This window comes from Puma concolor, chromosome A2 (genome assembly GCF_028749965.1).
Source record: "Puma concolor isolate L17-30 chromosome A2, mPumCon1.1.hap2, whole genome shotgun sequence".
Taxonomy (NCBI): Eukaryota; Metazoa; Chordata; class Mammalia; order Carnivora; family Felidae; genus Puma; species Puma concolor.
In genome coordinates, this window is record NC_141668.1 from 56,074,068 (window position 1) to 56,099,775 (window position 25,708).

At 39.9% G+C, this 25,708-nt stretch overlaps 1 protein-coding gene across 2 annotated transcripts in view; it reads right to left on the reverse strand.

Moving 5' to 3' along the window:
* Positions 1-24,957, reverse strand: part of DNAH11 (dynein axonemal heavy chain 11) — a 352,527-nt gene extending 327,570 nt beyond the window's left edge. For both annotated transcript variants that reach the window (XM_086694494.1, XM_086694493.1), the window contains exons 1-6: positions 24,323-24,957; positions 22,650-22,793; positions 8,794-8,990; positions 7,543-7,741; positions 6,706-6,805; positions 3,192-3,403 (exon numbers count right to left, since the gene is read on the reverse strand). In XM_086694494.1, the coding sequence (XP_086550620.1) occupies positions 3,192-3,403; positions 6,706-6,805; positions 7,543-7,741; positions 8,794-8,990; positions 22,650-22,793; positions 24,323-24,685 (1,215 nt within the window). In that variant the 5' untranslated portion in view covers positions 24,686-24,957. The remainder of the gene's footprint in view (positions 1-3,191; positions 3,404-6,705; positions 6,806-7,542; positions 7,742-8,793; positions 8,991-22,649; positions 22,794-24,322) is intronic.
* Between the last annotated feature and the right edge of the window lie 751 nt (positions 24,958-25,708).

Here is a 25,708-nt window from a genome sequence, read left to right on the forward strand (position 1 = left end):
AACAAATGACCGGGCAAGAGTGGGGGAGAGCTTAGCTCTTTAGGGAACCCAGGTATGAAAGCTGGCTCATTACTGATTTTTGATTCCTAACATGTTGGGGCACATTTACTACAAAGTCCACTTGGAAAATCAAGGAAATCAGGCCATTGGAACACTTGGAGAGAAGACAGAAACAGTAACTAAGCAACAAGGGAAGCTACGTTATTTCCTTGGGAGCTTGGCAAACTGGCTATTGACAGATACTAGGGACCAGGAAAAATAGGTCTACAGGCTTAAAGGTAACCAGGACTCATTACAAACCTCCTACTACAGTGAATAACCAGCTCTGGGGTTTATCCACTAGCAGGGTTTTCGAGTAAAAGCTTTAACAGTTCTCAAAATGAGAATGAAGATACTTTAAAAGGTGTATAGAAGTTGTGGGTATAGTTGTTCACTCTTCAGTAGGGATCATGGTCTTTAACATGGAGATCCAAAGCCATTAGGATTCAGCACACTTGCCTAACAGCAAAGAAATAGAACGAAGCCAGAAGAGAGGATAAGATATAACAAGTTATCTCTTATCAATAGTTGCAACTAGTTTGTGGGTCAATAGCTTAGAAATAGCTTTGACTGAGCCTCTATTAAATGCCACACTGGGCATCCCACTTAGGTTATCTCCTGATGCTCACAACAGCCCAGTGAAGCAGCATCCTCATAGATTTTTAAAGTTTGAAGAAGTTATTTAACTCCACCAGTGTTTCAATTAGAATTGCATCTAGGTTGGTCTGAGTACAAAGCCCTTTTCCATAAACTCCACCTCTTTAAAAGCAGACACACACACACACACACACACACACACACACACACACACACACACGCACACACACATCTAACTCAATTTCATACTCCAGATACTCTGGACTGCAAGTTAGGAGACTTGTTTTCTAATCTGGATTTCCCCCTAAATTGCCAGGGAAATTCAGCAAATGATGTGATTTTTCAAGTCTCAGGTAATTCATCTGAAAAAATATATATATATCAGGTACTGGATTGCAATACAGTTCCCAAACCACTGTTGTTTATCCTACAACACTGTTCTCTTTACTGGTTAAAACAGCAAGGTTCTGGGACCTGGGGCAGCAGGAACTGCAAGCTGTTTGCCTTGTCTATGAGCACACTTTAAGGGTTCCAAATGCCCTCCCAACTTATCCCACTCTGTAGGGAAGTTTTTTTTTTTTTTTTAATTTATTTGAGAGCGAGCGAGCACGCACACATGCATGAGAGAGTGCGCATGCAAGTGGAGGAGGGGCAGAGAGAGAGGGAGAAAGAGAATTCAAAGCAGGCTCCTCACTGTCAGAGTGGAGCCAGATATAGGGCTCAAACTCATGAACCGTGAAATCGTGACCTGAGCCAAAACCAAGAGTTGGACACTTAACTGACTGAGCCACCCAAGTACTATAGTATTTTCATTTTCTATGCAAGTCATAACATCAACACGGCTAGGAGGCATTAGACTAGATCAAGGATTTAGGTCAATCACAGTTGTCCATCCTCCTCTGAATAAGTGATGCAGAACTTTCCCAAGTATCCTATCTCCCCTGCCACAATGATTGCTCCAGCAATTAGAATCCATTAGAATGAGAATGCACTGGACCAGAATTAATAAAGAAAGAGAGCCTCTTTTTAGGGAAGTTCCTCTACCAGAAGGATACACTTCTGGAACTATTAAAAGCCACCATACTTAACATGTGATGAAAATAAAGGCAAACACAAGGACCAAAATGAAGGATGGCAGGGAGTTTTGAAATTATTATCTGACACCTCTGAAACAAGCTATTCCAAAAACTACTACATTCTTAGACTTTCCAGTTCACGTGAATTCATACTTTTTTAAATTTTGCTTCAGTTTGTCAGTTGCAACTGAAGGCAATCCGCTTTTCATGGAAAGCATTCTTAACATCTCAAAATCTAAGCTATATATACAGATTCTGATTCTCTGACATCTGTTTTACAAAAACTCCTTAGTGGTTCAGCTAGACAACCTGCCATCGAGCTTGCTATGGTATGAATTGTCCTCACTCAAATTCTTAGGATGAAGCCCTAACCACCAATGTGACCATCTAGAAATCGGCCTTAAGGAGGTTATTAAAGTTCGATGAAGTCATAAGAGCAAGATCCAAATCTGACAAGACTGCGACTTTGTAAGAACAGAAGAAGAGAGCTTTTTCTTTCTCCACCATGTGAGGACACAGAGAAAAGTTATAAGGCAGGAAAAAAATACCTCTTACCAGAACATAACCATAATGGTACCTTGATCTGAGCCCCCAGTTTCCAAAATTATGACAAGACAATTTCTGAAAAAGAAACCCACCCAGTCTGTGGTATTTTGTTATGTCCGCTCAAGCAGACTAAGACACACCCCAACTGAGAACCACTGGATTACGTACCCTCCAAGTATCTTTCAGCTCTTAAATTATGTAATATTCTGATTTTATGGACCCACAAAGAGTGAAAGTTCACAGAAAGTCTAATTTTTTAAAAAAAACCTTTTACAAGTGGGGCGCCTGGGTGGCTCAGTCAGTTGAGTGTCTGACTCTTGATTTTGGCTCAAGTCATGATCCCAGGCCTGTGGGATGGAGCCCCACATCAGGCTCCATGTTGAACATGGAGCCTGCTTAATATTCCCTCTCTCTCCCTCTGCCCCTCTCCCCTGCTCACTGCCCTTTCTTTAAAATAAAAAAATTAAAAAAAAAAACATATTGCAAGTGAAGAGTAGAAAATTATAAGCAAGGATGTTTTAACATCAATAATGAATCAATACTTTTAATACAACTTCACTACTGTTTTTTCAGCCAGATTTTCTTAACTTACTTTATTTTCCAAAAGTGTATCAGTGTTCCTGTGGAAACCAAAGGGAAAGCTATAAGAAAGCACTATGCCTATCTGTCTTTTCTTAGAAGACACCATAACTCTCCTTGAACAAAGGTAGGGTATTAAATCCAATGACAAACTGTCCTTTAAATGCACCTGATTTCCAGAGCTTCTTTGCCATTTAGAATAGAAAGTCACCTAACCTTTGCTACCATAAAAGTCTTTTCTGAAAAACGAAAGGAAAATGGTGTTCTGACTCTAGACTATTTTTTTTCACTGGCTTCATAAAACCCACCACATGGCAATGATTCCTCTTCTTCCTATTTTTTAGTACTACACACCTGGTCAATGAAGAGATTGCAAAACTCTTGCAATAAAACTATAATCCGAGCAGGAGTATTATAAAACTTGGAATGACTCCAGATCAGACAGATGGTATGAAATAATGGGGCAATGAGCCCACGGATTTGTGGAAATTCTGTTTCCTGGAGACACTGAACATGTCTTCTCAGAGGTCTCAGGAATAGCTCCACATCCTGGGCTTCTAGGAGAGCTGAAAGGAAAGAAAATCACCATGACTGTGAGGGTGGTCTTTTTCCTAAATTCACTTCACAAGAAAACAAAGCAAAACAACAGAGTTGTACTTAAATGTGATCCTCTCTCTGTTTTATATTGATTATCCTACAGATGACCTACTATGGGTTTGGAAGGCCCCATACATGGTCCGTGTATAGCAGCCACTCAGGACAGCCCTGGTGCAGATACCTGCACAGCTCAAGTAAATAGTAACACAGTACTCGGTGGGAAAATACCTTTTGACCTAAAGAAATTTACTCAAGTCCATGAAACTGAAGGCATAAAACATGCCTCCAAAGTTGCTGCCACTTTATGGTTTATGTTACAAGCCTCATCACTACAATGTTAATTACCACTTAGTAGGTCCCCACACAATTTAATTGTCTCATCCCAGTGTTCTGCGAGAGTAACTCAGGCAATGACTGGGAAATTTTATTCAAAATATAACAACTAAAATTGTTAAGTATGGGTGATAAAAATATTTGAGGGGGGGTGCCTGGGTGGCTCAGTAGGTTGAGCATACGACTTCAGCTCAGGTCATGATCTCATGGTCGGTGAATTTGAGCCCCACGTCAGGCTCTGTGCTGACAGCTCAGAGCCTGAAGCCTGCTTCGGATTTTGTGTGTCCCTCTCTCTCTGCCCCTCCCCTGCTCACAGGCTCTCTCTTTCCTCTCTCTCTCTCAAAAAATAAACATAAAAAAAATTTTTTTAATAAAAAAAATACTTTGGAACTAGAGGGAGGTGAAGTTTGTACAACATTGTGAATGCACTAAATGTCATTCAACTCTACACTTTAAAATGGAGATCTAAAAACTGTTAAGCAGGGCTAAGGAATATTTCTCAAAAGTACTATATAAATAAATAAACACACACATACATACACACACACACATACGGAGAGAAATATTATCAATTACTGTCTAATCTAATCTAAATCTTCTCTTGATTAAAATTAGTCATTTTAGGGGCTCCTGGCTGGCTCATTCGGAGAGCATGCAAATCAATCTCAGAATCCTGAGTTCAAGCCCCATGGTGGGTGTAGAGCTTAAAAAAAAAATTAGCTTAATGTGCCGTAAATGGATCTCCATCAGACTGCATTTTGTTCCTGAGACTACAAATAACTTTGATTAACTGAAAACAGGCTTTACTTATGACGGTAGGGAAGGCAGTAAATTCTTATTTCCTGGTGTTCTCTCAAAACACTCCTGTCCAGGCCGAGATGACAAACAAATAACCCTGCCAACTTTTTTTGACTGTGAGAATTAGGAATACACCCACCTATATTACTCCCCTTAACATACAACCAATTTATCTGCCCTAATGATAAAGACCTAGGAAGAGAGCATCCAGGAACTCTTTTCTTCACTGGTTCCGCTCAGGTTTTCAAAATAGCATGTTGTTACCCATGTTAATTTCAAAATTAAATTATTGCATCTAACAGCTAAGTGCCTTTAAAATGTGGCAAGCTCAAGTGGTGATTTTAAAAGGCCTCAACTATGTCCTTGGGAGGGGGCTGTCCACCTCTGACAATGGCTTTGAGCCACTTGTTCTACTCAGAGTGTTTGTGTCTGAATCTCCAGCCCATGCACTCATAAGGCCCTGAGTACCCCTGTGATCTGTTCCTGTAGATGCTTTATCCATGGAAAATGTTCATCTTCTACTAATACAGAAAAAAATTCGAGCAGCCTCTACTTACTGAGAACATACTTACTGTGCGCCTAGTACTTTGTATCCTGTATATTTTATCCTCATTTCAAGGGTTCTCAGCCAGGAAAGGTTTTGCCCCCAGGGGTCATTTGGCAATGTCTGGAGACATTTTTAATTGTCGCAGCTGCACCAGGGGGAGGTGGGTGGAGGCCAGGGATGCTGCTAAACACACAGGAACGCACGGCTTCCCACGACAAACAATTATCGAACCCAAAATGTCAATGGCGATAAACACTGACAAGGTTGAGAAATATTGCTCTAATCCTCAAAACAATTCTGCAAGGAAGGTGTTAATATGCCAGTTTGGCTGAGGAAAACCAGAGGCTCAGCTAATTTAAGATGTACTGAATGGATGTTGGACAAGTTAGAAACAAAAGAGACTGTATCGTCAAAATAGACAAATGGTGGAGTAATTGTTTTCTGAGCATTTCAGCTAATGGAAATTTTGTAGTGTAATGCTGGTACACCAGGCAGATGATCAGAAAAAATGAAAAGTGATTAAAATAGTAGCTACTAGAAAGGAGTGGGAAAACAAGAAGAGGCTACTAACTTCATTCACTCAACTCATTCTTATTAACGTCTGCCAGGCCCTGGGAATACAAAGATAATTCTTGAGGGTTTTCACATACATGGTGTCACACACATGATGCTTCCAAAAAAGGTCCATCTGATTAATAAACATCTTTTTGACCATCAAACTTGAATCAACCCGCATGCCACCCAGGGCTTGAGAAGATTACTCTTGCTTCCATGGGATAAAAAAAAAACAAAAACAAAAAACCAAAACCTGAAGAAATAACCAAACATTTTCAAAGTATATTTTAGGTATTTCCTAACCTTACAAAAGTTCTAACAGGAAGAAATTAAAAAGTAATTTTCTAATGTTAGAAACCAAAAAAGCTATTCGTCCAATTATCTTACAGTTTCATCACTGAAAACCTCAGTATCGTGTCTATGCCTACTTACTTGAATTGGCCTAAAGAAATAGGAACAGAAATCAAAAAACCAGGGGGCTGGGACCCCTGGGAGGAGCTGAAACCGGATAGTGAGGGGACGAGGAGACTTTTCACTGAATACCTTTTTATCATTTCTGGTTTTCATCAGTGTGCATGGACCTGTTCAAAATTCAGCAAACCCTCTTCCTCTGTACATTTAATCTTCACCCAAACTTCGATGATAACTTTGAGCATTTTTGAGCTAGATAAGCAACAGATGCCAAGCACACTCAGACTCTACTCAAGAATAAGTGGACTAACTGTAGCCCAGTTCTTGACAAGGAAACCGCCATGCTGGGCTTTCATTTACCCGCTGCAAAGGTCTTTCCCCTACACACACACACACATTCCCATTAAAACTTCAATCTAGAGGCAATTTGGTAGGTACCTACAATATACCCTAAAAACAGTTTAATAGAACTAGAGAATAAAGTACTGATGAGGACGAATTTATCATTACAAGAGCCAAGTGAAATCATTTCATGAACATGTTAATGGTAGAAGGGCAGATGAGGCTGGTCAGGCAGGATGAGATCATGAGGGACACCAACGCCAGGCCAAAAACCAAGAGTCTTACCGTTTTTCACAGCCACAAAAATGTCCTTCAAAGTTGGCAAATAGCTGCTTTGTTTGATTTGCAGGATCCTAGCCATTTTGAGGACAATAGGAGCTTGAAGCTAAATTGAAGAAAATTTAATACAAGCTAGATTAATGACTAAATAGATACATTTGGTAATAAAACACTTGTATTTTACTCATGCACAATACCCACAGTATTAAAAAAAAAAAGAGACTCATCTGGCTTCAAGATGAAAATAATTTTTAAAAGCAATTTTTCCTTAAGCTTGAATTTTACTTTACATTTACAGCTTGAGTATTCACAGAGTGTCAATTAACCCTTTAAGTGTAAAATATTAAACTTCCCACATAAAATCTCCTGATGTGTTTCAGAGAATCCGAGAGACACATGAAATGCAAATGAACGTCTTAGTTTGCAGGAGATTAAATCAAGGAACATGTAAGGCAAACAGCAGAGGAACCAAAGTTAGCTCTTCCAAAGCCACATCTCTCCACTCCGCAAGACCCCACTCCTTCCTACATCAGCTCAATCAACTAACTTTTACCATCTTTGACATTTCCCTGGCGAACGAGTCTCTCCTAGGCCACAGTGTTTCCAATTATCAAATGCTGTCAAAATATTCTCCAAATGGCAAACTTACTTTCAATCCGCATTCATTTCTAAAGTGCCTATCATATAAAACTTTGGAACAAGAAACGAGAACGGACTATTAAGTCATTCGAAAACAGTATTTTAAGCCTCTGAAGGTACTGGAAGTCATTGCTGTAGAAACCAAATTCTACAACTGACTTTTCTAATTCAATTTGTAAGCGATTTGTAGGGCTATCTACTTACTTGATCATAAATGCATGACAGATTTTCTCTCCTCATCATCCAGAAATCCAGCTCAGTTTGAGGATTCGACTGAAGACAATTCAGCAAAGTCTGCACGGAATCTTTTTCTACGATTTCTTGGATCTGATGTGACCATTTAATAATCACTGACTCAATTGCATGGAGTACTGTCCTTTCATTTGAGTCTAGCATACAAACACTGAAATGATTAATAGAATAATTCAAAAACCAATTGTTTCACCTAAATAAAGATAGCACTCGGATCTTAAGATCTATTTGGTGTATCCATAAACTAGTTTTCCAAATAGAAATGCTTTAGAATCAGACCCCTTACTTTTATAGTCCCACTTTTAGTTGTGATGTAAACATTGTTAAACAAATAATCATAACCTTAAACCATTATTGCTAAAAGAATACTGTTGAGGGACGCCTGGATGGCTCAGTCGGTTAAGCATCTAACTTCAGCTCAGGTCATGATCTCGCGGTTCGAGAGTTTGAGCCCCGCATCAGGCTCTGTGCTGACAGCCCAGAGACTGGAGCCTGCTTCGGATTCTGTGTCCCCCTCTCTCTCCGCACCACCCCTGCTTGTGCTGTCTTTCAAAAATGAATGAACATTAAAAAAAAATACTCTTGACATCATGTCAATTGTTACAGCCTGCTTTTTGTGCAGTCTGCTTTTAGGAGATGTACTTCGTGGGGCATGTGGGTGACTCGGTTGAGCATCTGACTCTTGATTTCAGCTCAGGTCATGATCCCAGGGTCGTGGATGGGATGGAGCCCGCTTTAAAATTCTCTCTCTCCCTCTGTCCCTCTCCCCTCCTTGCACTCACTCTCTCTTTAAAATAAAATTTTAGGGGCGCCTGGGTGGCGCAGTCGGTTAAGCGTCCGACTTCACCCAGGTCACGATCTCGCGGTCCGTGGGTTCGAGCCCCGCGTCAGGCTCTGGGCTGATGGCTCAGAGCCTGGAGCCTGTTTCCGATTCTGTGTCTCCCTCTCTCTCTGCCCCTCCCCCGTTCATGCTCTGTCTCTCTCTGTCCCACAAATAAATAAAAACGTTGAAAAAAAAATTTTAAAAAAATAAATAAATAAAATAAAATTTTAAAAAGTGTACTTAGTAAGGAAATAATATACACGGTGCTCTGTACAACCTTTTTAAAAAAATGATAGAATTCTTGTGCTAATAGCTTCTATGTTAATCGGGTATGTAGGCTCTCCACTTTAATATCCGATATATACCATATCATTACATACTTGGTCTCTGAGTATTTCTGATCCAGGTCGATTTTTCCTGTAATTGTGGGAATTGGTAGAAGAGTTCTTCTCAACATTTTGCCCCGAAAGACATGCATTTTATTTTTCATGGCTTCTATGTGGTGTTCCATGTCTTGTGAAATAAAACAGGACCAGGATTTATGGTTGTTCCTATTAGAAAGAATGGGCACTAAAATCTAAAGAGAAACATTTCCAAAAGAAGTTAATTTACAGACAGTGTACTCCTTCAAAGATTTTCTTGTCATACAAAATCAGCCACAAAACCACTCGATTTCTTAAATATCAAATTTACAAAGAGAGGACAAAAATCAGTATTCCATTTAGACATCATCAATTAGGCAAATACTTGCAAAGTGCAAATACTATACTACTTGTGCACTCATTTACTTATTTATCAAACATTTGTGGAAGTTCCCAATGACTCAAACACGGCATAAAACAAACACAACCATGTCAAGTAAGCAAACTACTTTCCTAATGCAAACTGAGCACACTGGCAGGTACATGAATGAAAAAAAATTTTACGAATCACATGGAAGCAAAAGTAATCTTCTCGAGCCCTGGGTGGCATGCCGGTTGATGGTCAAAAAGATGTTTATTAATCAGATGGACCTTATTTGGAACTCCCTCTCCCATTGAGTTGGGAGGATCATGTATGTGACACCATGTATGTGAAAACCCTCAAGAATTATCTTTGTATTCCCAGGGCCTGGCAGACGTTAATAAGAATGAGTTGAGTGAATGAAGTTAGTAGCCTCTTCTTGTTTTCCCACTCCTTTCTAGTAGCTACTATTTTAAACACTTTTCATTTTTTCTGATCGTCTGCCTGGTGTACCAGCATTACACTACAAAATTTCCATTAGCTGAAATGCTCAGAAAACAATTACTCCACCTTTTGTCTATTTTGACAATACAATTACTTTTGTTTTCTGTGTTGAAACTAATCTTTCCGAAGTGTATTATTACATTTTCCTGCTTAGCGCTGACTACAAGTCAAGCTAGGAAAACAGAAAAATAAGAAACAGTCTTTGCTGGGGATAATCTCATGGGTTAGTTCCTTTGCTACAAGAACTACCGTGATTGGAGGCATGTTCAGGATGTAATGTGGAGACACAGGATATACACGTGGCTCTGGAAGGGACAGGTGTTAGGGAAGACCTGCCACAAAAGTTGCTACTTGATTAAAATGGTGAAGATGAAGGCCTTCTGGGTGGAGTCAGTTAAGCGACCGACTCTTGATTTCAGCTCAGGTCATGATCTCCCAATTTGTGGGATCCAGCCCCACATCCGGCTCTGTGCTGACAGCGTGGAGCCTGCTTGAGATCCTCACTCTCCCTCTCTCCATCCCTCACCCCCACACACGTTTAACTGCTTTCTCTCAAAATAAATAAATAGACTTAAAAATACATCAACAAAATGTTGAAGATGAAATTGCAGAGCAGGCACTCCAGAAAACTCAACACCAATAAAATCATTCAGGGCTCCAGAAGTATAGTGCTTCTGGAAACCTGCCACTCTGGGATTAGCTTTGAGAAAGGCAGGGTAGTTCATGAAGAGCTTTAGAAATCAGACTGAAGACTTGAAGTTTATTGGGCATAACATTCACTGACCCATTAGAAAACTCTCTAAATCTCCAGTATCAGCAACTATTTCTCAATAACAGGCACGAGGAAAATTCTGGTTATTTGGCATATCTAATTTACCAGTTATGGTTTCAAACTTTCACTCTATGATTCTGTGACAAAGCCAACTACTTTTAAATTTGAATATTTCTGTCACAAGCTGTAGATAAAACTGTGAAATTGTGAGCCACATGCTTTGCAGAGCAATTAGTCAAAGCGCGAGCGTGTTTCCGTAAATGTCATTTAAAACAGAGGTGCCTGGGTGGCTCAGTTAAGCATCTGACTTTGGCTCAGGTCATTATCTCATGGGCCATGGGTTTGAGCCCCAAGATGGGCTCTGTGCCCCAAAGCAGGCTGCAAGCTCTGAGTCTCCCTCGCTCTCTGCCCCTCCCCCTACTTGCACTCTCTCTCAGAAAAAAACATTAAGAAAAACAAACATCATTCAAAACAAATAGACCTGGGATATGCTTTTTCATTACAATACATCTTCTTAAACTATACACAAAGTAATTCAATTAATTGGGGGTTTTATTTTGTCTCAGGACACCAGAGGACACCAGAGAATCCTTTTCTGTGGAGATAAAAGAAATATAATCTAGTCAGGCAGAAATTAAAAAAATGCTATACCAGAGATGCAATCTCAAATGTATGCCACTACAGCAAGGGATGGATGAAGCAGAGGAGAGAATCAGTGATACAGAAGATAAAATTATGGAGAATAATGAAGCAGAAAAAAAAAAGACATAAACAAAGGCAAAAGATCATGATACAAGACTTAGAGAACTCAGTGACTCATTAAAAAGGAATAAAATCCCAATCAAAGGAGTCCAGAAGATGGAGAGAGAGAAGGGGCAGAAAGTTTATATGAGCAAATTATAGTGGAATACTTGCCTAACCTGGGGAAGCACACAAACGTCAAAATCCAAGAAGCAATGAGAGCTCCCATTAGATTCAACAAAAAATGACCATGACCAAGGCATATCATACTCAAATTCACAAAATACACAGACAAGGAAATAATTATGACATCAGCAAACGAACGAAGTCCTAACCTCTAAGGGAAGACAGATGAGGTTGTCAGCAGACCTATCCACAGAAACTTGGCAGGCCAGAAGGAAGTGGCAGGATATATTCAACGTGCTGAATTGGAAAAATATGCAGCCAAGAATTCTTTACCCAGCAAGGCTATCATCCAAAATAGAAGGAAAGATAAAGAGTTTCCCAAACAAAAACTAAAGGAGTTCATGACCACTAAACCGACCCTGTGAGAAATTTGAAGGGAGACTCTGAGTGGAGAAAAGATCAAAATAAAACAACAAAGACCAAAGCAACAAAGGCTAGAAAGGACCAGAGAACACCAGAAACATCAAGTCTACAGGCAACACAATGGCACTGAATTCAAATATTTTGGTACTCCCTCTAAATTTAAATGGACTAAATGCTCCAATCAAAAGACACAGGATATCAGAATGTATAAGAAAAGAAGACCCATCTATATTCTGCTTACAAAAGACTCATTTTAGACCTAAAGACACCTGCAGATTGAAAGTAAGGGAATGGAGAACCATCTATCCTGCTAATGATTATCAAAAGAAAGCTGGAGTAGCCATACTTTTATCAAACTAGATTTTAAAATAAAGGCTGTAACAAAAGATCAAGAAGAGCATCACATCATAATTAAGGGGTCTATCCATTAAGATGTAACAGCTGTGAATATTTATGCCCCCAACATGGTAAAACCCAAATATATAAATCATTTAATCATAAACATAAATAAATGTACAGGTAACAATACAGTGATTGTAGGGGACTTTAACACCCCACTTACACCAAAGGATAGACCACATAAGCAGAAAATCAACAAGGAAACAATGGCTTTCAATGACTCACTGGATCAGATGGACTTAAAAGATATACACTGAACATTTCATCCTAAAACAGCAGAATACACATTCTTGAGTGCACATGGAACATTCTCCAGAATAGATCACATACTGGATCACAAATTGGCTCTCAGAAAGTACAAAAATATGGAGATCATATCATGCATACTTTCAGAGCACAATGTTATGAAACTTGAACCACAAAAAAAAAAATTTGGAAAGACGATGAATACTTGGAGATTAAAGAACATCTTACTAAAGAATGAATGGGCTAAACAAGAAATTAAAGAGGAATTTTAAAAGTACAGGAAGCCATTGAAAATGAAAACATGGCAGTCCAAAACCTCTGGGATACAGCAAAGGTGGTCATAAGAGGGAAGTATATAGCAATCCAGGCCTTCCTAAAGAAGGAGAAAGGTTTCAAATACACAACCTAATCTTAAACCTAAAAGAGCTGGAAAAAACAACAAATAAAGCCCTAAACCAGCAGAAGAAGGGAAATAATAAAGATTAGAGCAGAAATCAATGATGTTGAAATCAAAGAAAACAGAACAGATCAATGAACCCAGAAGCTGGGTCTTTGAAAGAATAAACAAAATTGATAAACCCTTAGCCAGGCTGATCAAAAAGAAAAATGACCCAAATAAATAAAATCACGAATGAAAACAGGAAAGATCACAACCACCACTGCAGAAATACAAACAATAAGAGAATATTATGAACAATTATACGCCAACAAATTGGGCAACCTAGAAGAAACGGACAAATTTCTATAAACATATAAACTACCAAAACTGAAACAGGAAGAAATAGAAAATTTTAACAGACCCATAACCAGTAAAGAAATTGAATCAGTGATCAAAAATCTCCCAACAAGAATCCAGGGCTGGATGGCTTCCCAGGGGAATTCTACCAAACATATAAAGAAGAGTTAACACCTATTCTTTTGAAGCTGTTCCAAAAAATAGAAATGGAGGGAAAACTTCCAAACTCATTCTATGAAGCCAGTGTTACCATGATTCCAAAACCAGGCAAAGACCCCACTAAAAAAAGAGAAGTACAGACCACTTTTCCTGATGAACATGGATGCAAAAATTCTCAACAAGATACTAGCCAACTGGATACAACAATACATTAAAAGGAGTATTCACCATGATCAAGTAGAATTTGCTCCTGGGATGCAGGGCAGGTTAAATATCTGCAAATCAATCAATGTGATACATTACATCAATAACAGAAAGGACAAGAACCACATGATCCTCTCAGTAGATGCAGAGAAAGTATTTGACAAAATAGAGCATCCTTTCTTGATAAAAACCCTCAAGAAAGTAGGCAGAGAAGGAATGTACCTCAAGATCATAAAGGCCATATATGAAAAACCCACAGCTAATATCTCAATAGGAAAAAAAACTGAGAGCTTTCCCCCTAAGGTCAGGAACAAGACAGGGATGTCCACTCTCACCACTGTTATTCAACATAGTGTTGGAAGTCCTAGCCTCGGCAATCAGACAACACAAAGAAACAAAAGGCACCCAAACTGGCAAGGAAGAAGTCAAATTTTCACTCTTCCCAAATGACATGATATTCTATGTGGCAAACCCAAAAGACTCCACCAAAAAACTGTTAGAACTGATCCATGAATTCAGCTAAGTCGCAGGATATAAAATCAATGTACAGAAATTGGTTGCATTTCTATACACCAATAATGAAACAGCAGAAAGAGAAATCAGGGAATCAATCCCATTTACAACTGCACCAAAAACTATAAAATATTTAGGAATAAACCTAACCAAAGAGGTGAAAGATCTATACACTGAAAACTATAGAAAACTTATGGAAGAAACTAAAGAAGACACCAAGAAATGGAAAAGAACATTCCATGTTCACGGATGGGAAGAACAAATACTGTTAAAATGTCAGTACCACCCAAAGCAATCTACATATTCCACACAATCCCTATCAAAATAACACCAGCAATCTTCACAGAGCTAGAACAAACAATTCTAAAATCTGTATAAAAGCAGAAAAGACCCCAAACAGCCAAAGCAATCCTGAAAAAGAAGACCAAAACTTGAGGCATCACAATTCTTGACTTCAAGCTATATTACAAAGTTGTAATCATCAAGACAGTATGGTACTGGCACAACAGACACATAGATCAATGGAACAGAAGAGAGAAGCCAGAAATGAACCCACAAAGGTATGGCCAACTCATCTTTGACAAAGCAGGAAAGAGTATCCAGTGGAATAAAGACAGTCTCCTCAGCAAATGGTGCTCGGAAAGCTGGACAGCGACATGCAGAAGAATGAACCTGGACTACTTGCTTACACCATCCACAAAAATAAACTCAAAAATGGATGAAAGACCTAAATTTAAGAAAGGAAACCATCAAAATCCTGGAGGAGAGAACAGGCAACAACCTCTTGGATGCTGGCCATAGCAGCTTTTTACTTGACATGTTTCCCAAGGCAAAGAAAACAAAAGCAAAAATGAACTATTGGGACCTCATCAAGATAAAAAACTTCTGCACAGTGAAGTAAAAAAACAGCAAAACTAGAAGGCGAATGACAGAATGGGAGAAGTTACCAGCAAATGACCTAACAGATAAAGGGTTAGTATCCACAATCTATGAAAAACTTATCAAACCCAACACCCAAAAAACAAATAATCCAGTGAAGAAATGGGCAAAAGACTTGAATAGACACTTTTCCAAAGACATCCAGATGGCTAACAGACATAGGAAAAAATGTTCAGCATCACTCATCATCAGAGAAATACAAATCAAAACCACAATGAGGTACCACTCACACCTGTCAGAGTGGCGAAAATTAACAACTCAAGTGACACAGATGTTAGCAAGGATGTGGAGAAAGAGGACCTTTTGCACTGCTAGTGGGAATGCAAACTGGTACAGCCACTCTGGAAAACAGTATGGAGGTTCCTCAAAAAATTAAAAATAGAACTACCCTACAATCCAGCAATTGCACTACTAGGTATTTATCCAAAGGATACAAGAGTGCTGTTTTAAAGGGGCATATACACCCCAATGTTTATAGTAGCACCCTCAACAATAATCAAAGTACAGAAAGAGCCCAAATGTCCATTGACTGATGAATGAATAAAGAATATGTGATATATATGTGTGTGTATACACACACACACACACACACACACACACACACACACAATGGAATATTACTTGGTGATCAAAAAGAATGAAATGTTAGTATTGGCAACAATGTGGATGGAACTAGAGTGTGTTATGCTAAACGAAGTAGGTCAGTCATATTTCATAGGATTTTACTCATATGTGGAATTTAAGAAACAAAACAGATGAACATAGGGGAAGGGAAGCAAAACTAAGATAAAAACAGAGAGGGAGACAAACCACAAGAGACTCTTAAATACAGAGAACAAACTGAGGGTTGCTGGCAGAGTGTTGCGTAGGGGCATGGGCTAAATGGGTGATGGGCATTAAGGAGGGCACTTGTTGGGAGGAGGTGTTATATGTAAGTGATAAATCACTAAATTCTATTCCTGAAATCATTACTGTATGTTAAATAACTTGGATTCAAACAAAATGTTAAAAAAAATTTTTTTAATTAAAAAAAGAAGTAATGTGAGAAGGTAAGAAAGAAAAGAAAGAAAATTAAGTGTCTGACTTTCAATTTAGACTCAAGTCATGATCTCAGTTTGTGCATTGAAGCCACACATCAGGTTCTACACTGAGAGCATGGAGCCGGCTTGGGATTCTCTCTCTCCTTCTCTCTGCCCCTCCCCCCACTCATTCATTCATTCTTTCTCTCCCACAAAAATAAATAAACATAAAAAAAATTTTTTTAAAGAAATAACTACATGACATTTTAAATACTTTTGCTAAATATTATAAAATATAATACAGCTACAAGTAAGAGTACACAGGAACACATTAAGAATGTTGAAGAGCAGATTGGGAGTTCAGCTTTGGATATGTCAGATTTGAGACATTACACACTAAATGGCTATGTCCACAAGACGATGCATACCTAAGCTTGAAGTTTAGGAGAGAGGTCCAGGCTGGAGACACAAGTCTGGGAGTCCCCAGCACATCAGCATGAATTCCCATAAATCATTGAGTCAAACTCCAAAAAACGGTTCATAATGAATGCAAGTGAGAATACATTAGATCATTTGAATGAGAAAAAACTAAACATGAAGGCACAAATGACATTCCCAACCTGCAGTTCAAATACTTGGTCCATCCCTTTTTATTCCGTCCCATTAAGAAGCCAAACACTAGAAAACTCCCTCAGTACTTTACAGACCACTTCACTACCTCAGTAACAGTCTCTCCTTCACTCAACAGGATGACCAATTCAGCAGTCCTCTGCATGTCATGTCTTTTGTTAATGTATAAATCAGAGAGTTTTGTTAATGTATAAATCAGAGGTTGATTAGCTTGGAATGCAAGTCACCAATGACCACTGACATTCCATGTGACTGCACAACTTCCCAATCAAGCCGGCCCTGATAAAAAACCTTCCCAGAACATGCACCACCATGGCCGTCTTCCAATCAACACATGAATTTGGGTTTGGTCATTGCCTTTGCTGGCAACCACCTGAAAAAGTTATGTGGCTGTTTATTTTCTAATCGGTCTCTCCACCCTTGTTTCTCACTACCTCCCAGCTCAGGTTCCCCCATCCAGCTACATTAATTTACTCCTTTTTTTTAAAAAGAACCTGCATTTCCTCACCTCTGTGCCTTTGTAGTGCTTCTCCCTCTGCTCAGAAAGCCCTTCCTCCTCCTACAACTAGCTATCTCCTCCTTGTCCTTCAACACTATGGGGACCACATACTTTACCATACAATTCTGGAGGCTTTCGAGAGTACAAAGAAACACTAAAAATCCTTAGCGGACATTAACTGATCTCTGACAGTTGTAAGCCAAAAATACCCCAGGCAAACTGAGACCTAGGATCATCCTATTTCAGAGTCCCCAGCCCCTGTCAGCCCTGTAGGTGTGGGGAGCATCACGAGGCTCCCATCCCATGACGCTGAAGACTCCTCCAGGAGCCTCCTGTGTCCTCCTACTGCAAGCTCAGCAACCTGCCTCCCTCATCAGACTACATGCCTTCTGAGGACACAAACTACATCACTAACTACCATGTGGTGTGGCCAGTCACTAGCAACGAGTAGGTCTTCAATAAACAGTGATTAAATGAATAAATGAGATTAGCATAAAATTTCCCGAGTATCCTCTTCACCAGTCCAAAACAATCCAAATGCAAAGAGAGATCATATGCCAAATGCTTCTCTAAAGAAATACCTTGAAGCTTCAGTGTTTGGTCTCTTATAACAACAGGGTATCAGCCCTTAATTGACCTTCATTCATGTAACAAGTCCGGAGCTCCTACTACGTGTCAGGCAACGTCTTGGGTGTTTGGGCCACAACAGGGAGCAAAACAAAGATTCAAAGCTGGGACTCGGGTTAGGCAAGTGAGGCATTCACACAGGAAACAGAATCTAAAAGCCACCAAAAAACTCAGTAATCAAGACGAATAATTTTTTAAGATACTTTTTAAATCAAAATTAATGCAACAAAAATGATGAATTATCACTATTTTTAAATAAAGGCAACATCAGTATTATGGGTTTATTTTTGCTTCAGGCTCCAATATGATCTAGTACAGTACTGTTAGTGATCGACTGTTTATTTAAATGTTGACTTTTTCATTTTGATTTTTTATTAATGTTTATCTATTTCTTGAGAGAGACAGTGTGGGGGTGGGGAGGGGCAGAGAAAGAGAGAAAGACACACACCAAATCCAAAGCAGGCTCCAGGCTCTGAGCTGTCAGCACAGACCCCAATGCAGGGCTAGAACCTGTGAGATCATGACCTGAACCAAAGTCTGAGATTTAACTGACTTAGCAACCCAGGCACCCCTCATTTTTATTTATTTATTTTTTAAATACTGCATTGAAAGGAGGGCAGTTGTTGGGATGAGCACTGGGTGCTATACGTAAGCAATGAACCATGGGAATCTACCCCGAAAACCAAGAGCACACTTTACGCACTATATGTTCACCAATTTGACAATAAATTGCATTAAATAAAAAACCATGAACTCATATAAATATTATGTACATCTCAATTTAAAAAAATAAATACTGTATTAAAATTTCATCCTGATATTGAGGGTTTTTTTGTTTTGTTTTTGCTCCCTTTGCCTCCCTATAAATTTGCTCTTGAAGTGGGTGCCTCATTTGCTGACCCTAGTCCCTACCCTCCTCAAGGGTGGCTTTAATAAAAGATACATGAGTAAAAAGACTTGAAGGACATTAAGGGGTTAGCTGAGTGAATTCTGAGGGAGGTAAAGAAATAGTAGGGGCAACAGTGTACCTGAGACATTTAAGGATCAGCAAGGAGGTCACGAGTTAGCAAGTGAGAAGAGTTTAAAGAGGTCACAGGGAGGTCAGGTCACAGATTCTGGACTAGGGATTTCATCCTTTAATACGCCTAAGAACCAATGATGATCCTGCCTCAGTAGCTCTGAAGACGACCCTGAGATTCTACAGTTCTACCAAGTTTTTAGGTTAGGCTGATAGCTGTGATCCACAGAGAACACAGAACATGCAAAGTCTAGACTACTAAAAGCACTTGGGCCCTTATTCAGAATAAAACGGGAGCAGAGAAGTTACATGTTCTGATTCATGCTTCAACAGAATCCCTTTAGCTGCTACGTTGGGAATACATTCTAGATGGGAACCACACAAAAGCATAGAGATTAGTTAAGAGATGAAAGCATGGGAATGCAAACTGGTGCAGCCACTCTGGAAAAAGGTATGGCGGCTGCTCAAAAATTAAAAATAGAACTACCCTATGATCCAGTAATCACACTACTAGATATTTACCCAATAACTACAAAAATACTAATTAAAAGGCATACATGTACCCCTATGTTTATGACAGCATTATTAACAACAGCCAAACTATGGAAGCAGCCCATTGACAGATGAATGGATAAGGAAGATTTGGTATATACATAAAATGGAATATTATTTTTCCATAGAAAAGAATGAAATCTTGCCACTTGTAATGACATGGATGGATCCAGAGAGTATAATGCTAAACAAATTAAGTCAGAGAAAGAAAAATACCATATTTCACTCAAGCGAAATTTAAGAAACAAATGAGTGAAGGAAAAAAAAAAAAGGAGAGGGAGATGAACCAAGAATCAGACTCTTAACTACAGAGAACAAACTAATGGTTACAGGAAGGGAGGTGGGTAGGAGGATGGGTAAAATAGGCAATGGAGATTAAGGAGTGCACTTTTCATGATGAACATGAATTCATCGTGATCTTGGTGTGCGTTTGTGTGTGATGTATAGAATTGTTGAATCACTCTATTGTCTATCTGAAACTAATATAACACTGTATGTTAATTCCTATATAAGGTAACAAAATGAAATGAAATAATAACATTAAAAAAAAAAAAAAGAGAGAGATAGAGATGAAAGCAGTAGCACAGGTGAGAGACAATGGTGAACCAGCCCAGAGTGGTAGCAGGAGAGGGGAGTATGGAGGCTGATTCTCAGTGTATTTTGAAGGTAGAACTTGCATCATTTCCTTTTGTTAAATATTATTTTAATCCAAGTTAGTTAACATATAGTGTAGTATCGGTTTCAGGAGAATTTAGTGATTCCTCACTGACCGATGACACACAGTGTTCATCCCAACAAATGCCCTCCTTAATGCCCATCACCCATTTAGCACATTACCCTACCCAACACCCTCTAGCAACCCTCAGTTTCTCTATAGTTAAGAAAATTTTATGGTTTGCCCCCTCTCTTTTTCTTATTTTTCCTTCCCTTCCCCTATGTTCAACTATTTTGTTTCTTTAATTCCATCAATGAGTTAAATCATATGATATTTATCTTTCTGACTTTTTTGTTTAGCATAATACATTCTAGTTGCATCCATGTTGTTGCAAATGGCAAGATTTCATTCTTTTTGATCACCAAGTAATATTCCATTGTGTATATGTGTATATATACACATATACATTGTGTATATGTGTGTATATATATATATATATATGCCACATCTTCTTTATCCATTTGTCAGTTGATGGACATTTGGGCTCTTTCCATACTTTGCCCGTTGTCGATAGCACTGCTATAAACATTGGGAAGCATGTGCCCTTTCAAATCAGCACACCTATACCCTTTGGGTAAACACCCAGTAGTGCAATTTCTGGGTCATAGGGTAGGTCTATTTTTAATTTTTTGAGGAACCTCCATATAGTTTTCCAGAGTGGCCACACCAGTTTGCATTCCCACCAGCAGGAACTTGCATGATTTCCTGCCAGAACGGATACAACGTGTGACACAAAAGAGTTAGGGCTGTCTCAGTAATTTTCTGGCTTGAGCAACTGGAAGGAAGGCGTTCACGCCACTATTGTGGCGATAGCCACAAGTAATGCAGTGGAGGCTGGGGAAGGTCAGTTCAACTTTGGACAGGTTTGGGATGTTTATTAAAATGCAAGTGTGAATTTCAGGAAAACAAATGAATCTCCAAGTTTGAAATTCAGGAAAAAGATCTTGGCTAGAGAGAGAAGTTTGGGAGTGCCTTGCACATCATCATAAGCCACTGTTAATCAGCCAATCTTGCGAGCTACACTGGATAGGAAGCAAAGACAATCCTTATAAAAATGTTTTCAACCCAATCATCTATAGCCAGGCCTTAGGGCCTTCTTCATACCGAATGTAAGTCTTGTCCAAAAGTAAACCCAAGTGACTTCCTAAGTGTGATCTCATTTTTTTTGTTCCCAATACTCAGATCTTCAAGCATAATTACATGAATCTTCTAAACCACTTAAACTCTGAGCTTCTGGATGGCTTATACCTACAATAAATGTACTTGTGGACAGCTTACTCTCTTTCATTTCATCTTTCTCAGAGTGGAATGCAGACCCTGGTATGGAGATAAATCCACACCAAGATCAGAGGAACTTGCAAGAGTTGTGTATCTTCTGTCTGTTGCCAGACAGACAGTAATGTAAGAATTGAAACAAAGAGTACATCCTTGCCCTTCCAAGCCCCAGCTGATGGCAGTCTAGTTTCAAATGACCAAGAGTCATTCCCATTTCATGTGAAATGCTCTCATCAGGTTCAGTTAGGTAAAAATTTGAGCTTCTGCTACAGACCAAAAAGTGTCCCAGGTAAAGATAGAAAACTCTACCGGTGTGTCCCTGAAATCATCTAAAACCGAGTAATTTCAACAGGAGGAGAGGGAAACAGAGGTAAGGTGGTGAAGTTGGGAGTTAGAGACTTTGGCTAGTCCAAAGACAGCGAAAGAGACTCAGGAAGTAGAAGTGGCGTGCAACAGAGAGACTGGCAAATCGTTAGTAATAAATATTCTGGGAATTATTCCTACCTTAAGCACTGGCCTTGGCAGAAATGCACTGATTACAGAGATCTGATTTACTTCTATCTAACCCAGGGGCTCTCAAAGTTTGGGGCACATTAGAATTGGGATTTTAACCATTGTAACCACCTGGCTGCCACCCCATTCTGATTTAGTTAGTAAGGTTGACCAGGGTAAAGGCAGGTTAGATAATTCCCCAGGTGATTCTAATGTTCAGCAAAGTTTGAGAATCACTGCTCTAATCCTACAGAACCTGGTCATTTGGTACATCTTTCCTCAAAGACATACCATCAACAAACAGAATCTTATGAGATCAGATATTATAGAAGATTGGCCCCACCCCAGACCTACTGGAGCAGCCTGACTTTAATAAAATCCCCAGGATCCCACATTAAATCCCATTTAAAAAAAAAAAAAACACATTAAAAAAATCCCACCAAGGTACTTTTATTACAAGTATCCATAACCTGGGTTTAGACAGCATTTCTCTGATTTAAAGGGACAGAAAGAAGAATTTTAAAGCAACCACTTCAAAAATTTCGTTTCTATTATCTTTCCACATTATCTGACCTGAGGGTCACAGAAACTAACAGAAATCTGAAAAACTTATGATACATGCTTCCAAAGTCTAAGTTTGTCTCTATTCAACGTGAAATTTAAAACCTATAGCTAATTACAAGAGCCTATTCAAGCTTCTTTTTACTTCCCATATTTATAAACAAAGAGAAAAAGGATAATCCTACAGATTACCATCTGTTGAATATTATCAGTATCCTCTCATTCAGAAACAGTTAACCACATTGCATCCACCTAAAGAGATTATTGGCTTCTACATTCTTTTTTTTAACCAGAGTTTTTCTGAATAATTCCAAGTGCCATAGAGATAAATTAAAGATTCAAATATTAAGGACAGACTAGTACCTCATCTAGGAAAGCAGTTACATGTCCGAAAGATGAGGCGGTTAACTCTCCAAATAAAACCGTTTGAGAAAAGTCATTTACTCCAATGTTTTCAGTAATCTTCTTGGCAATATAAACAAGTTTATGTTTTGCATCTCTTGGAATCTGAAACAAGAGCAAAATAATTAGTCCAAGTTCACAGCGTAGTTTCCATATTAACACATAGGATTTGCTCTATCTAACTTGTAGCTAGATTGCTAAAAAAGGAATAAAATCTGGCATCTTGCCTACCTTTATAAATAAGGTAGTTCCACAGCTCTTTGCCCTACCTTCTGCAAACTGTATAGTTTTGTTCTTTTATAATGCTAATTCCATAGCATTATTGGTATGTAAATATCACCTTTAAAGAGGCTTGTCAATTACCCAAGATCATTTATATACCTTAACATCTCCTTATTAAAAACAAATATAAGGAGAATTTAGCATTTTTCTATCTTAGGAAAGGTCATTCCTTTTTATAACCTTTTTTGTTGTTGTTGTTTGGAAATAAACCAAAGTGAAAGGAAGTTCAGGCACAAGAGGTTACTTTGTAAATCTATCCTCAAAATAAAATGTTGAATTTAGATATTTTAACATTTCCACAAGTACTGAGCTATTTCTTCAGATATGATGATTATTTAACTTAAGTAATCCTAGACTTAAGTATCCTATCTCCTTGTTTGACAAAATTTTTAATTAGTTATAATTGGGAAAAGAGCAAAACAAAAAAATTCAGATCTCAAAACCCTAAGGCAAACTCCTGTTACTCTTTCTCTGGGATCCTATTTCCCAACTATTAAAGTGACACACAGCGATGATAAACACTTCACACATACAACACATTACACTGAGGCACTGTAAACACTAAAGACTTGATTTTGGCTCAGGTCATGAACCCAGGGTGGCAGATCCAACCGCGCATCTGCTCCATGCTGACTGAGTGTGGAACCTGCTTAAGATTCTGTCCCGCTCCCTCTGACCCTACCCTGCTCATGCTCTGAAATAAATAAAAATAAAAATAAAAATAAAAATAAATGCTGAATACAAATGCTGTATTTATAAGTGATACCTTAACCTCCAACTACAAAGTCTAAAAAAAAAAAAAAAAAAAAAAAAAAAAAAAGGAAGGAAGGAAGAAAGAAAAGATGGAAGGAAAGAAAGGACTGCCCCCCTTCTCCCTCCAGGGCTGGTAAACACCATGTGTGCGCGGAGTGCCAGAGCACTCCTTTTTTAAAGACTAAATATTTTTCCTAGGATTAAATGTGACAGACAGACTTAGCATATGAAAAATTATTCAGGCTCTGCCAAAACATTTTTTAAAGACAGGACCCCAGATTGGCCCAAGAGCGATTGAAAACAGAAGTTATCTGGCACAGAGAACCCACCTTGTTCCCAAAGCCTAGGCAGTTGAAAAAGTGTAGTGTAGCTTTTCCTGCTTTATCTGGGTTGGGCAAACTAACCTTCTAGAAAACTAATCCACAGTTGCTTAACTGCAGAGTGGGCGCACGTGGGTGATTTTGCAAACTCCAAGGCAAGGGCTCCCAAAGAAAGTTTCTTAAAGCGCCTAAGTGCATGCCCCAAGGGAACCCAAGGACGCGACTGGCCTGTCCCCGTACTGGCAGCCTGACAGGGTCCCTTAGCCTGTCGCCCCTTACCTCCCGGGCGACTGCGAGTGGTCCCGCGGCGGCGACGCTGAAGACAAGGCACGCGGGACTGGGGTTCTCCAGGAACTCTCCCAGGACCTGCCGGTTTTCCTCGCTCTCCAAATGCTGGCTCCATTTCTCCGCTGAGAGCCCTAGCATCAGCTCCAGGCGGCCGCCGAGAAAGCGCACCCGCGCGTCTCGGGCGAAACTCCGAGCTCTCCTGGCCGCCGCCGCCTCTTCCTCCTCCTCCTCTTCTTCCTCCTCCTCCACCAGTTCCTCCTCCAGCTCCTTCATGCCCACCACCTCCAGGCCAGCGACCGGAGTTAGGCGAAGGGCTGCGTCCTCTGGAAACCCGAACACCTCCCGGGCTGCCATCACGCACGTCCAAGAGAATGCTGGGTCGGTCTGCTCCACACGCTCGCGTCCCTGCCCAGCCTGGGGTGGGCGAGGACACTTTTCCCCACACGCGCCGCGGCAGACGCCCACCCCCTCCGGCGACTGCAAGCAGCGTGGCCGCTGGCCCACACCTGCTGCTACTTGGCTGCGGGTGTGGTACGCACTGCTAGTCCCACAGGCTGAGGCTCCGACCCAAGCTGAGCTGCGCGTCCAGTTTCCCAGGAGACGGCGTCCCCGCCCCAGTCAGCTGTGGGCGGGGTCAGCGCCCGGCTGAGGCCTTCCGGCTCAGGGCTCCTCCCGTTGGGGCGGCTCTGGAGGGCGTGTCCTCCTCGTGTCTCAGCCGCTGAGTGGGTGGCTTCTTCTGCCCAACGACACCTTGTCCTACTGGACGTTCCGTGGGGTTCCCAGGGAGCGAGAGTAACAGCCCATCACTGATTAATATAGTTTATGCAGTGCTGTCTTGTGCAGAGCTCCGCGCTAAATCCTTAGCCTTATTTCATATAATCCCTAGAATGTCAGGGCTTCGACTGCTCAGTTTGTCTTATGAGCAAGGGAACCAAGTCACAAAGTGGCTGCGCGACAAGGAGAAAGTGGAACCGGCATTCAGACCTAGCGCTGAGGGCTTTTATTCACCTTACTGCAGGTTGTCTGAGTAGTACCAGAAAAGAGCTAACCCGGCAGTGAGACTTCTCTGGTTGTGGAAATAAAGATCTAGGTATTCGAAGCCCTGATTCTGATCCTCACCTGCTACTTAATAGAATGTTAATATGCCCGATAAGAGAATGGATAGCGCTCTTTGTGCATTGCAAAGCAGTACTAGAATTATCGTGCAATCCAAAAGTAAATAAAAGATCATGGGAGAAAAGTTCCAGATTAAAAACAGTCCCCATGATATTGCAATGGAAATTCAATATGGCATATTGGCATCTGTTGAGTCTATTAAAGAAACTTGGATTACTGAAGTAGCCAGAATTCTGTGGGAGGAGTCCTTGAACTAAAACT